The sequence below is a fragment of the Callospermophilus lateralis genome, chromosome 1 (assembly GCF_048772815.1).
Source record: "Callospermophilus lateralis isolate mCalLat2 chromosome 1, mCalLat2.hap1, whole genome shotgun sequence".
Taxonomy (NCBI): domain Eukaryota; kingdom Metazoa; phylum Chordata; class Mammalia; order Rodentia; family Sciuridae; genus Callospermophilus; species Callospermophilus lateralis.
The window spans coordinates 126,873,936-126,887,829 of record NC_135305.1 but is presented as its reverse complement, the minus strand read 5'-3'; the positions used below and the strand labels follow the sequence as shown (position 1 = coordinate 126,887,829).

The 13,894-nt window shown below is 63.0% G+C and overlaps 1 protein-coding gene across 2 annotated transcripts in view; it reads right to left on the bottom strand.

The window, feature by feature from the left end:
• Positions 1 to 6,193: 6,193 nt before the first annotated feature.
• Positions 6,194 to 13,894, bottom strand: part of Galnt9 (polypeptide N-acetylgalactosaminyltransferase 9) — a 61,734-nt gene continuing 54,033 nt past the window's right edge. For both annotated transcript variants that reach the window (XM_076866230.1, XM_076866241.1), the window contains exons 8-11: positions 12,970 to 13,107; positions 11,057 to 11,152; positions 7,326 to 7,493; positions 6,194 to 6,340 (exon numbers count right to left, since the gene is read on the bottom strand). In XM_076866230.1, coding sequence (XP_076722345.1) covers positions 6,194 to 6,340; positions 7,326 to 7,493; positions 11,057 to 11,152; positions 12,970 to 13,107 — 549 coding nt within the window. The remainder of the gene's footprint in view (positions 6,341 to 7,325; positions 7,494 to 11,056; positions 11,153 to 12,969; positions 13,108 to 13,894) is intronic.

Here is a 13,894-nt window from a genome sequence, read left to right as displayed (position 1 = left end):
CTCGAGGGTGTCCACCTTTATGGCGACAGGTCCCTGGCATTACCCAAGCTAGTGAGGCCTGGGAGAAGCGGGTGAAGAGAGAGCCCGACACCGACAGCTTTCATCTCTCCTCAGAGGCAGACCACAGACCCCCAACTCCAAGTCCAAATTCCTGGGTGCTCCCGCTGACCCGTCCACCCATGGAATCACAGACCCCCAGGTGCTGAGTGTGCAGGCCAACATGCCCCCTGAGCCACCTCTCAGCACCACCCGCACAAGGCAGGGCCCTGCTTTGTTCAGCAGCTCCTCTTGCACCAGGAGGTGGGTCAACGGCATCGCCCCGACCCTGCACCCTGTTCCTGAGCAGAGAGCGGAACAGACTCGTGAGGCTTGTGTCCAGCCTGGTCTTTCTGTGCTAACACCTGGTGTGATGGTCCCTCCATGGGGCACGAGGACCTGGGAGGGCTGACGGGCCTGGGCACTCTGCAGGTGGCAGGGAGAAGCCTGATTCTGGTTGGAAGACGGAGGGACCCAACGGAGGGTGGGAGCCTAGGAGCCCAGGGCTTGCTGGCTTGTGAGGAGGTGGCCCAGGGCAGCAGCTGTGGCATGGGACTCGGCCAGAGTCAGAGCGGCCTGCAGGAGCAGAACAGTGGCCAGAGTCCTCACCTGTCTGGGGCCGTTGCTTTGGTTTTCCTCCGTGAGCCAAGGCGTGGGACCACGGGGCCCAGGGTAGTGAGCCCACGACACCTGTCCCTTGCTGTAGGCCCTTCTCGGCCCCCACGGCTGCTGGAAGTCCCGCTGGCCACAGCCTCACCAGCCTTGGCGAGGTTGGTCTTGGTTTCAGGCTGTGCCTCCCCGGAGACCACCATGCTGGTGTCTTTCCACATGGGTGTTGGCCGTTCCCAAGTTGAGGGGCATTGAAGGACTTTGGGGTGGAAGTCCTGTGACCCTGGTCACCCCTCCCTTTCACATGCCTGCAGGCCTGGGAGCGGTTCTGCTCCTTTGAGGACCAAGGGAAGCTTCTGGGCCTATCTGCACCAGGAGGGTGTCTGTGCCATTCCAATTCACATCACCTCGATGGGGCCCTGCCGAGGTCCTCAGATGTCCTTTGCAGCTGCCATGTCAAGATGAGCTCCAACTGCTGTAGCACTGTGGTCCCTGTTCTGGTGCGTAGTGTCCTCACAGGAAGCAGAGAGGGCACAAGGCACAGAGGAGACATGGGCCGTGCTGGAGCCAAAAAGTCACAACTGAGGCCTGCCTGGGAGTCAGGAGGAGTGGGGTCTCCCAGGGCCTTCCGAGGAGTCTGTGACTGCCCATTCACGCCTGCCTGCAGAACAGTTTACAAAGTTCCCGGGGCCTGTGGGCTGGATGCCAGGTATGACCAGCACTGCTGACTCTCTGTGCTCTCCTGTCTGGTTGGGGCCTGCAGCCTGCAAGAAGGAGTGACCCTGGTGTGACATTCTCAGGGTGGCAAGAAGCAACTGTGGCCAGACATGGCCACACCTGTGATCCCAGCTCCTCGGGAGGCTGAGGCAGGAGGATCACAAACAAGGCCAGTCTCAGCAACTTAGTGAAACCCTGTCTTAAAAAATAACAAACAGGGATGGAATGTGCCTCAGTGGTTGAGTGCCCCTGGGTTCAGTCCCCAGAGCCACAAAAATAAAACCAGCAGCTGTGGTGCCTCAGAGCCGTGAGGCCAGCCTTCAGACAGAACGCTCCCTGGGAGTTCCTGGGGTCCTGACGCTGTGACCATGTTGTCATGGCTGTGGGCAAGTCAAACTGCGTCCTGCATGGAGGCCTTCATCCCCGGCTCCTCTGGTCCTACTAAATCCCTGCCTGCTGCAGAGGCCGGTGTCGGGCCCTCCCATGGAGCCTGCCTAGACGCAGGGTTGCTCCCAGGGCCCACAAGCCTTGCTGATCATCACCGCCTGATGTCCCCGGTTGCATGGGTCCTTGAGACCTGGCCTCTGCTCCTCCGTGGGCCCACTGAGCCCCCAGGGGTTTCTGAGGTTGAAGACTATCTGGGCTCTTGTCTTCACTGTGTCCTTGCAGTTGGGGACTGCCCGTGCCTGCCGGGCGAGACTCTGGGCCTGTGGCAGGCTGTGTCCCTGCTCCAGTCCCCTACCAGCTGCCAGCTGCTCCACCCTGGGACATGTGGGAGGATCTGCCTGCCTTGCTACGGTCAGCAAGCCCAGGGGTGGGGCTGGGCCTGGTTGTGGAAGGCTCCCCAGGCACCATGGGAACATGGGGGACATGTCTGTTAAGACCCTTCCCTTCTGTGGGGGACTCTGTGGCTCCTTGGGGAACAGCAGGAGCCTCTGGGAAGCAGCAGCCACATGGGGTTGAGGGTGCAGTGTTGGGCCACGTCCTGGTGACCTGATCCTGGCCTAGCTGATAGGTGAGGGGGGCCATGGCCTCAGGAGGCTGCTGTGGAGATGACCGCTGGCCCTCTGGACACAGGGCCTTCGTCTCACTACAGTAGTGTGGACCAGCCAGTCTCCCCAGGTGGGCACACAGTGGGTGCACACCTAGTGCTATCCGCTCACCACCAAGCCCCACTCTTGCCACCAGCTCTGCCCAGGAACCTTGGGGCCGTGGTTCGCATGGCTGGGATCGAGGCCTCCCCCAGGGGCCTTCACCTGCCGACTGGAGGCTCTGTGGGCCACTTTCCTCAGGTCCGTGTGGTCCTCAGCAATTTCACCTCCTCCGACGTCTTGAGACGCCAGGGACTCCAGCCCCAACCTGTGCCCAGCCTCCTGCTCACGGGCTCACAGTCCCTCTCCATGATGCCTCCGGCACCAACCAGACCCCACCTGGCTGGTGGGACGCCGTCCCTCTTCTCCCTGGCAGGTCCTGCGCAGGACTGTGACTGTGCTCAGCCTGCTGTCCTGTGCGAGCACCCCAGGTCCCACAGCCACTTCCTGGGGGTCTCCCCTTCCTCCCTTCCCTCCCTGAAATTGGCTCAGCCCAGTAGCTAGGGGACTCTTCCGAGAGGCAGGTAAGGCCCTGCTCTGCCCCAGACCCTCTCTGAGCAGGGTGGAGGTCCCCCAGCGCCCGAAGGGCTACTCCTTGGCAGGCTGCCTCCTGCCTCCATGCCAGCCCTTCATCTCCTCTCCCTCCCTATGCCCGTCCCCTGGCCCGCATCTGCTGGCTGTGCTGAGCCTCCCCATGGAGGGCCTGCTGCCCCCTGGCCTTTGCTGTGCCTCCTCGCCCACGAGGTGCCCTGATGCCTGCCAATGTCCCCACCATCACCTGGTGGTGCTTGTCCTCTCCTCAGCACTTACGCCGAGAAGGGGAGATTTCAGTGCATCCCTCATCCCTGTCCCCGCTGCTCCCAGCACCTGGGACAGCAGGTGCCTAGTAAATGCTCAGGAAAGAAAGAAGCCAACCATTGCTCACCACAGGCAAATGTCTTTGCAGAAAAATTAGGATATGGGCAAGTCCAGGAAGCAGACTAAAAGCCCAGGAAGCCACCCAGGGATGGACGGGCAGGCCCCACACCCACTCTCCTCTGGGAGTGAGGAGGAGCCGTGGGCACAGGTCGGTTTCCTGCCGGAGCCTGCAGGACCAGGCTGCCCGGCCAACGCTGGCGTCCATACTCGGCCACGGCGAGACGCGCTGCTCCTCCGGGGAGGGGTCTCTTCTTTAGGGGTCTCTGGTCAGCTCCAGCCAGGCAGCTCCCTCCTGGCCCCATAGGCCCTCTGGGCCACCCCTGGATCCGCTCCTGCCCCCTGGCCATCAATGATTCATTGGCACGAGGAACATTTTTATTAGGCAAAATGAAATTCTGATGCTGGTGACGTCCCTCAGGGCAGAGTCGGGGGCGCCTGCCGCCTGCCTCTCCCAGCCGCGGCTCAGGTCTTGGCGTCAGGCCTGCTCGGGTCTCTGGCTGCAAATGAGCCGATTTACACACAACATGACTTTTCTGAATTTGCTGCAGAAACGATTTATAATTGGATTAATGAAAGAATCGGGCCGGGAATTAGGTTTTATTAAACCCTATTTACTTGTACCTTTGCCACTTAAAACACTATTGTCGTTTAAAAAGGAAAGACAAGTGCTGAGCAGGAAAGGCAGGAAAGGCAGTGCAGGGCGTGGTTGGGGTCACCTGGACCTGGGCGTGACGCTGGACCTGTGCAGAGGGCCTGTGTCCATTCCAGATGCCCCCTCGGCTTTTGCCTCCACCCTTGAGGACAGTGTCGGGACTTGGTGTCGCGGGGTCCCCATAAGAGGATCTCCCCTCCCGCCAGCTCCCCAGCAGGCCTGCTGGACCCCTCCGCTTCCGTCTGCTCTGCCCCCCACACTGGGCTGGCTCTGCTGTCTGGGGCACTCGACATGTTTTGAGGCGGAGGACTTTGGCTGGGGTTCCTGGCAGTGCAGGCCACCGTCCTCCATGTGAAGTTGGTCCCAGCGTGGGCATCCCTGGTGGTCAGGGCCAACTGGACACTGGCCTCAGAGCTACGGGCACATCTTCAATAGCAGGGTCCTGGGCCTCTTCCTCCCCCTCCTGAGCATTGGGCTCTTGGGGTTGAACTCTGGGGTGACACACAGTGGGTGGCCGCGTGCTGCAGGGAGCCTTGGGGCACCCGCAGTCCCCACCACAGGAGGCAGGAGCCCTGGAAACACAGGACAGCCCCTGCTGCCACACAGGGGCCTTCCTCCTGCTCGAGGCCGTGCCCCCCACCGGGGGCCTGGGAGGACCGCCCCTAGGACGGAAGGTTTGCCTGTGGTTCTCTGAGGTCCCCTGTGGCTTGTGACTCCGCTAGCCACCCGGGGTGAGTCCCTGACTGTGGTCAGGAGGGTGGGACAGGGTGAAGACGGATCTTCCAGTCTCTCCAGCTGATGTCCAAGAGCGAAGCCAGCCACTCTCCAGGCTGCCCCACGGGCGGGGACACTGGAAGCCACCAGGCAGACACACTCTCCCTGCGAGGCCAGGAAAGGGGCCTGGAAGCTCTGCCTGGGGAGGGAATGCGGGCCTGGCCTTCAGCAGCAGGGCTTGGAGAACACATCCAGCTGCCCTGGACCTGGGCCTGAGAGTGTCAAGCTCAGACCTCATGACTACATGAGGCCAGCCCCAGGACGCACACACCCTCCAGCTGCCAGCAAACCCCAGAGGTGCCTGGTGGGTGCTGCAGTGCGGGGCGAGGGCAACAGTCCTGAGCATCAGTGACCCCCATGTGAAGCAGGCTGGGGCCGTGGGGACACTGTCCTGAAACCTGGGCCGGAGAATTTTGTTCTGCATCCTGCCAGCTGCAGAGAGGCCGGAGCTGACCCTCTCCTCTCCCTCCGTGTGGCCAGCCGGCTGTGAGGCGAGTTCTGGCCACTCCACACCTGCCCCACCCCCTTGCGGGAGAGCCGTGTGTCCTCCAGGACTGGGACATTTCCCTGAGGCCAGAGCCCCAAGGCCACGTCTCAGCTGAGCACCTGCAGCCCACGTGGGGCCACGACAAGATGCCAACAGCGGGGTGGCTGAGTGCCATGTAAGTGCCACATAAGACTTTATTTATAAAAACAGGCGAGAGGTGGGCGTCCGCAGCTGCCTCTGCCACAGAGGGCACAGATCCAGGGGGCAGCAGGGGCATGGGCCAGCGAGGGCTGACAGAAGCGGAGCCCCTGCCCGCAGGGCCTTCTCCAGCTCCCCGAGGCAGGTGGCTTCGTCTCTGCTGCCGGCCCCTCCCGAGCCTCCCCGAGCAGCAGAGTGGCCTCCTGGGCCTGGCCTCAGTCGCCCTTGGGACCAGGGCAGCCGTTGCTTCTTCCCGGATCTCACGGAGCTGCCCTCCGGCTTTGGCCTTGGCCGACAGAGAGCTGGCCGAGGGGCGCGAGCTCTGTCTGCTGGGAGGGAGCGTGTGCACGGAGGGTGGTGCCGGTCCTCGGCCCAGGGCGCGAGTCACTGGGGTGAGTTCATAGGGCTTCGGCACATGCAGGGCGGCTGTCCCGGCAGCCTGAGGAGGATCTCTGTAGAAAGGCACGTGAGTCGCGCGGGAGTCCCAGTCCTCGGACACCCTCCCTTGGCAGAGCTGCCCATCCTGGGAGGGTCTGTCCCCGACATGGTGGCTATGGCCGCAAGCGCCAGGCCTCCCCTGTCCCGGGCACACGGCCCAGCCTGCCCGGGGGGTGGGTGGCACGAGGCAGTCCTGGCTCCAGCCTGGGCTTGCCCAGGGCTCCCCAAGGTCCACCAGTGCCCATGTCCTGGACAGCGGCTCTGGGGGCGAGGTCAGTGCTGCCCGTGCTTGATCCAGTTCCTGATCATCCACTTCTGCCCTGAGCACCTCTGCACCACCAGCCGGAGCCCGAAGTTGGCGTCTTTGGACATCTCTACCTCTAGGCACCGGCCCGTGTCCCGGCTCACGATGGGGCCACTCTGCGGGGTGGGGAGCCGCGTCAGACGGGGCACCCAGGACAGAGGGTGGCCCTGGGCCCACGCTGCCCCACATGGCCACCAGGAAGCCCCCGGCCCCCTGGTCCTCTCTGCCGCCCTCATCCCAGCCAGCCTCGTTGCCAGCCTGCCCTGCTGTTTTCTGGGGTCCAAGGGGTTCCAGGAAGCAGAGGGGGCCCCGAGCCCATGGCCCTGGCCCCACCTGGCTGCCCCAGAGGCAGCTGCAGCAGGGCCGCTGACCCTGGCCTCACTGCCACCCCTACCCCACCCCTGGGGCCTCTCAAGGCAGCTCTCAGGAAGCAGTGAGAGCTCCTTCCCAGCCAGTGGTCCCCAGGCCCCTGGGGGGACAGCAGAGCCCCTCACACTGTCATGGGGTCTGTGCCCAGCGGGAACAGAGGTACTGGACCTGCAGGTCTCCACAGGAGGCAAGCGGGGTCAGCAGGGCTTGGAGGACACATCCAGCTGCCCTGGACCTGGGCCCGAGAGTGTCAAGCTCAGAGGGTGGTGTGGTGTGGTGAGGGGCAGGAGCAGGCCCTGGGCTCAGAGACCCTCAGGAGCGGGATCTGAGGGAAGGAAGGATGGGCAGGGGCCACTCCTTCCTGGGGGCTTGGGAGGGTCAGACTCGGGCATCACCAGCGCAGCTGGGTCGAGTGCTGGTTCTGCAGAGCTCTGTGGAATTCCAGTCTTGCCTCTTGAGACCACCAGCCAAGGTGAGGCACTCCAAATCCCTCTGCCCAAATCCTCCTGTCCATCTCCTGGGCCTGGGAACCCGGGCAGTCAGGGCTGGAAGTGGTAGCGCTGTACTCTGACCCCTCTCTTGCTGTGTGACCCTGGGTCAGTCACCCCCCCCCCCCCCCGTGCTTTGGGGCTCCTGGAGAGCAGCTGATCCAGTGTTCCTGCCACGCTGCCCTGGTCTCATCCGCAGGCGGCCCTGGAGGTACATGAGCCTGGGGTCTCAGAGGCCACTGACCTGTGTGAAGTCCCACAGCCGCTGTGCCGGCCTGGCCACATCTTCACACTTCTTCAGGGTGGGCGTGCGTCCCCGGCCATCGTCCACCAGGCACTTGGAGTCGGGCAGGAAGGCCGTGGAGCCCAGGGGGCCCAGCTGCAGGAGGCCGTCAGCACTGTACCGCACCAGCTGTGAGGATGGACAGAGCTGTGGGCAGCACCCAGGACCCCTGAGGCCTGGACTCAGCACCCAGGACCCCCAAGGCCTGGACCCAGCCCCCAGCTAGGGGGATGGACAGAGCTGAGGGCAGCACCCAGGACCCCCGAGGCCTGGACCCAGCCCCCAGGCCTCAGCTGGGGAGATGGACAGAGCTGTGGGCCCAGCACCCAGGACCCCCGAGGCCTGGACCCAGACCCCACGCCCCAGCTGGGGGGATGGACAGAGCTGTGGGCAGCACCCAGAACCCCTGAGGCCTGGACTCAGCACCCAGGACCCCCGAGGCCTGGACCCAGACCCCAGGCCTCAGCTGGGGGGATGGATAGAGCTGTGGGCCCAGCACCCAGGACCCCCAAGGCCTGGACCCAGCCTCCAGGCCTCAGTTGGGGAGACGGATAGAGCTGAGGGCAGCACCCAGGACCCCTGAGGCCTGGACCCAGTACCCAGGCCTGCTGTATACTAGGCCCTTGGTGTCTTTTCTAGGGCATCCCCCTCCCAGGAGACACTGTGGTGGATGTGAAGTGACCACAAGGGCCCACCTCTGCAGGCTGTGCAGAAGGCTCTAGGGGAGGAGGAGACGTCACCAGGCTCGGATGCCAGCTGGGCATCAGCTTTTGGAAGACAGCACGGGTGGACACTGGGGAGGGTTGAGAGGACACAGCCAGGCCTGGGGAGTCCAGGCTGCCTGTGGCCGGCTCAGGCCTGGGCCAGGGGAGGAACTCCTGGGATCCGTGCTAGTGGCCAGTGTGCTCAGAAGGAATCCAGCTGTGCTGGAGGAGGGAATGGAGGACACCCCAGCCTCCTGAGCCAATCCAGTGGGTAGCAGTCAGGCTCCGGGGGTCATAGAGGTCTTGGGGTTCACTGAGGGAGACGCAGGGGGCATAGGCAGCCAGGGCCGGGGCCAGACCAGAGTTGGGCAGGGAGAACACAGGAGCACGGGGAGGGGCTCTGGTGTGCTCGGCTTCCTGGTTGGCAAAAGTGCCCGTGGACACAAGTGGGGACCTGTCACACAGACACTTCTGTAAATGGGGGACCCAATGGAAAAACTAAGACAGATGCGTGGACCAGGAGACCAACCAAAAATAGTGAGGAGCACGGGGACAGGGGGAGATGAGAGGAGGAAATTCCAGAGACCACAAAAAGAACAGGCCAGGACTCCCTTGGGACTCTGGCTCTGGTCCCCTGCTCCTCAGTGAGGTCTGTCTCTATGTCTGTCACTTTGCCCTGAGCCTGCTGCTTGCCTGCTGTCCTGCGTCCTGCTCTTCACTCCTTTGCTGAATGGAGACTTCAAACCCAGCACCCCTGGACGGTAGCCACAGGACACCCCAGAAGGCCTGGGCAGGTGGCTGAGAGGATGTAGGTCCTGTGCCCAATGCCCACCTCCCTGCCTCTTGGCCCCACCCGCCCTGCTCCCATGGGGGCCAGTGGGAGGAGGGGGGAGGAGCCCCAACTGGGCCGAGGCTGCCTGGCCTCTGGTGGACAGACCCCATGCCTTCCCCATGGTCCTGCAATGAGGACCCATCTTGGGTCTACCTCCTGGGAACTCTGATCAGAGTCCTGGCCTCTGTGGGGCTGTACACCTGGGCCCAGGCGTGGATTTGGGAGACAGAGGGCCTCCCATGGCCCCAGCTGGCTCCACTCCTCCCGAAGGACATGATGGACGTTTCAGGTGAAGGCGACTCTGTGTGCCCACACCTTGGGGCTGTGGTTAGGGGTGTTTGTGTAACACGCCCCCCCAGGGAGGCTTTCTGCAAGAGGGCAGAGTGACAGCTACACATTCCACACAAAGCCAGCTGTGTGCCCTCAGCAAGCCCCTTGGCCGAGCCTCAGTGTCCTCCACAGCAAGCAGGCTGTTAGGATGGCTTTGTGCACAGGGCCAGCATGGGATGTGGCATCAGAGGGGGGCACAGCAGGCATGTGTGTGGGCTGTATCTCTGGGCTCCTGCCATCTTCTCCTGAGTGCACAGGTACACTGCCCAGGCGTGTCCTGTACCAGCTGCTCCTGCCTGGCATGTCCATGTGGCATGTGACCTTGACCCCCAGTGGTGGCTCTGTCCTCTCCTTCTGGATGTCGGGGAATGGTGAACATCATGGAGTGGAGCCTTCCAACTTCTGAGGGAGGTCACCAGTGGCCATGAGTCCTGCTCTGGCCAGCCAGCCCTGGCCAGCACAGCTGCCAGCCAGTGAGAGCCCTCTGGGAGTGACCCTCCAGGTTCAGCCTTGGGAACAGGAGAGCCACTTGTGCAGGGCTGGGCAAGGGAGGCAGGCCCAGGACCAGGGGTTCTGACTTCAGAGTGTGGCCTCCAGAATGGCAGGGGTGGGGGTCCTGCGGCCCTGAGCCAGTGCAGCTTCTGGTCCTTGGTCACAGTGGCCCCAGGAGACTGAGGCAGCCTGGTGACAGGGTCTGGGGACTTGACTTAGCTCTTCCCTGCAGTTCTTCAGCCTCAGAGAACTTTGGGTTGTGAGTGACCAACAGACTGAGATCATTTTGCAGAGGAGAACGTGGGGGCCATGTCCTGCTTGAATTGGGTGTCAGTTCTCCAACTCTCCAGTGAGGCTTACCATGGGTCCAGCCTCCCCATCCACCTGGTCCCCGTCTGCCCGCCCTCTAGGAGTGGGAGGTGACTTATGCCCATGGCCCCACTGTCCTCTGGTGGCAGAGGGCTCAGCATGGGCACTGGGGCATCACGGGGGGCCCACACCTCTGCTGACCCCGGATTCTGCCCTGCCCTGCCCTGCCCTCCAGCAGGGCTTTGCTCCCAGCAGGAGGGTCTGCTGCTGGGACCCGGCCAGGCCCAGGGGCCGCCTCCACTGGCCAGAGGGTCTTCCACACGTGTTGGAGGCCCCCAACTGGACTTGCTCAGCGGCCTCCTCTGGGCATCCACGCAGGTCTGCTTTGCCGTTAATCAAAGCTGGAAGCTGAAGTGGCTGGGCCTCCTGTCCAGAGCTCCAGGGAGGACAAAGGAGGGCAGCGCACGGAGCTGGTCACACCCATGCACCCCCGTCAACTAGCACCAGCTCAGTGCTGGGGTGAGGGCTGGGTGGCAGGGTCCCTGGACCTGCCCTGGGTGGAGCTCTGTGCGCAGGGCTCTGGGAGGGCTGAGGGTCATGCCCGGAAAGCCAACTGTGGAGTGGGATCCAACTTCAGCACTGAGACACACAGGCACATCGTCACATGCAGAGGGTCACCTGTGATGGGACCCTCAGGCTCTCTCTTGGGTCAGGGTCACCTGGGGCCATGATGAGTCCTGGCTGGGGTCTGGCCAGGTGCAAATGGACCTGGGGCTACAAGGCCGGGGCAGGTGCTCAGGCAGAAGTAAGCACCCTCAGTGTCCTGTGGTGTTGATGGGGACCCTGAAGCATAGAGGAGTCCCCAAGGCCTGCCTGACCCAAGCCTTGTCCTTAGTTTACCCATCTGTTGCCTTGGGGGTGCGGTGCTCTCAGGGTCCCCAAGCTGCTCCAGCCCCTGAGCTGGCCCCAGCAGCCACTGTGTGCTCAGCACCTGCTCCTGCCTGCAAAGGGCTCGCTGGGCCTACCTGGGAGGACATGCCGTGGCAGGGGTAGAGGATGGCCCGGTCATCGTCCTCCGCACCCTGGTCCAGGCAGTAGCCACTGGCCTTGCTGTTTCTCACCTGCCACCAAAAGCCACAGGAGGAACCCAGGGTCACCGAGGAGGATCTCCAAGCCAAGGTAAGGCTGCAGGAAGCCCCCCCCCCATCCTCAGGTGGGGCTGCTCTGCAGCTGGCTGTCCCAGGACAGGCGTGAGCCTGACGCCATCCTCTCCAGGCGTGAGACCCACCAGGGCCCAGGGCTGGCCTGGGGTCAGGTGAGGTAAAGGGGAAGGGAGCAGAGGGGCCACAGGCTGGCCAGCTGTCAGGGGCACGTTGACTGTTCCTGACACAGTCCTACATGCTGGATGGAGACCTGGGCTGTGCCGCTGGCTTCCCATGTCCCTGTGCTGTGTGACCACAGTTCTTCCCCAGGAGGCAGAGGCTCAGCCAACAGAATGCAGCAGAAGTGAGCCCGTGTGGGCTTGGAGCCCATGAGCCATGCGACCTGCTCGGCCTGCAAGCTGGGCGGGCAGCAGCAGCCAGCCAGCCTCCAGCCCGCAGAGCATGCCCAGCCAGGATGGGCTCCGCCCCCACCCAGCAGAACTGCCCATGGCCTGGACCCTGAGCACCCTCAGACACCTGGAGTTACGGGCCACTGCTCCCCAGAGTGGTGCAGGTTTTACCAGCAGAAGAAGCAGCCACAGGGGTGGGTGGTGAGGGGACTTGACAGTGGGAGGAAGTGGGCAGGACAGAGCACAGGAGAGGCTGGGAGAAGCGTTGCCTCCTGCTACCCCTTCAATACCCAGTTCCCCCCAGGGAGGCTCTGGGCCTGAGGGACTGGGTCAGATGTGGGTTGGGCTGGGAGCTCTGGGACAGGAGCTCTGGGACGCGTAGACAGATAGGACCCCCAGCCAGGGGGCTAGCCCAGGGCCAGGATGTGCACATTCTCTCCGCAAGGAAGAGCCGGGCTCTGGGGAAGCTGAGGAGCTGGGGGGAAGCTCTGCTGCCCAGTGCAGGGTGGGAGGCTGCCCACCATAGCACAGACTGGGGGAGCGGCAGGACCACAGGTTGCCCCCTGGCTTTGGAGAACCACGAGGGTCTGTGCACCAGCAACAGTGGGGCTGGGTCTTGGTGCCGCTCGGGTGTCGCTCTCCGTGTGAGTTTGGGGCCATGGTACTGTGTGTGTGGACCAACAGGGCTATGCTGTGTGGTGCACACGTTCAGGTGACAGTCCTGACATGGCACAGGTGCCTGGTGCACAGGGAGATGCCCTGACAGGTTCACACACAGCTGAGGTGTGCGTGGTGCCCGGGAAGCTCTCTGTGTGCACATGTACACCTCCATGTGTGCACTGTACTCGTGTGTGCATGCTCAGCGTGTACCAGCAGGGTTTATGCACATGCATGTACATAGCATGTGTCTGTGGGAGAGTGTAGGCATGCAGCACACACACGTGTGTGAGTGCACGCTCGCAAACGTGAATGCACTCATGCACACATGTTCATGTACACAGATGCACATGCATTTGACACACACACCGTTATGTACACACGCAGGCATCTGAATACATGTGTGCATGTACATGTGTGTGTGCCCTGTGCACATACATATGAATGCAGGTGTCCCTACCTATGTGAATGTGTGTACCATACATCTCTGTGTGTACCTGTGTACACGTTTCTTCACATGTGTGTATTTCTACAGGCAAGGATCGGTATGTGTTTTCATGTGGGCCAAGTGTGTGTGATGGTCCCTGTTTCCCTTAGTGTCTGGATGCCCCAGTATACAGGTGTGCAGGTGGGGGCATGGGTGTGCGCAGTGTGCTGGGGTATCGTGTCAGGTGTGGGGGGACAGGGCGTGGCAGTGGAGTCGGGTGGGCCCTGTGGGGGAGGCGGTACCTCTCCGTACGTGAGGGTGTTGTTGTAGGTCCTCATCTCGGGATACACATTCTCCAGGTACCACTTGAAGCTGCGGCATTTCAGCCTCTGGCGCAGGGCCAGCCTCTCGGACACGTCCCCGAAGTCCACCCCTGGGTTCTGCGAGGCAGGAGCAGGTGGGGACATGTGAGTGACAGGCCTCCTGAGACCCCCCAGGGCAGTCCTGCTGCAATCTCATCTGAAACTGGCCTCCTGCCCTCCCGTAACCCACAGAAGGTCAGTCTGGCTGTCCGCACCCTGCATCCAAGGTCCAGCCCTGCCAGCTCCTGGAGGGCTCTTGAGTCTGCTTCTGTTTGGTCCCCATCCTGGTGGCCTGGCCTTGGGTTGCCTAGATGGCTGAGATGTCCTGAGATGGAAGGCAGGGCTTTGGCCATGCAGTGTGAGCCTAACCTCTGGAGGGCTGGACACAGGCCAGCCACAGGGAAGTCACCACATCCAGGTGGCTGAGCCCTGGTCAATACAGCTGCCCCTGGCTGGTTCCAAGCTGCCCTGTGCTGTAGAGCTGGGGCCGGTTGCCCTGCCCAGCTTGGGCATCCTCCTGTTGCCAAGGACCTGAGGTGCCATGGGGCCCATGCTCTGTGCAGGGAGTGGCCCTCAGGAAGGTGGGGTGGGCTTGGGGGAGCTCTGCCCCCAGGGCCCCATCTGGGCCAGCATGTTGGGGTGAGGGTGGACTCAGCCAGGATGCTGGAGCTGAGTCTGACATTTTGTGGGTGGTCTTGGGACAGTCCCTGCCCTCCTGGGGCCACAGTCCTCGCACCCTTGTAAGCCGAGGGTGAACCCAAGACACATCCCACCCTCGTAGGACTGAGCCGCCTCCTGTGGAGGGGCTGGGGCCCAGGAGGCCAGCCCCCTGCTCTGCCTACGTCCTGCCCTTCCCAACCTGGAG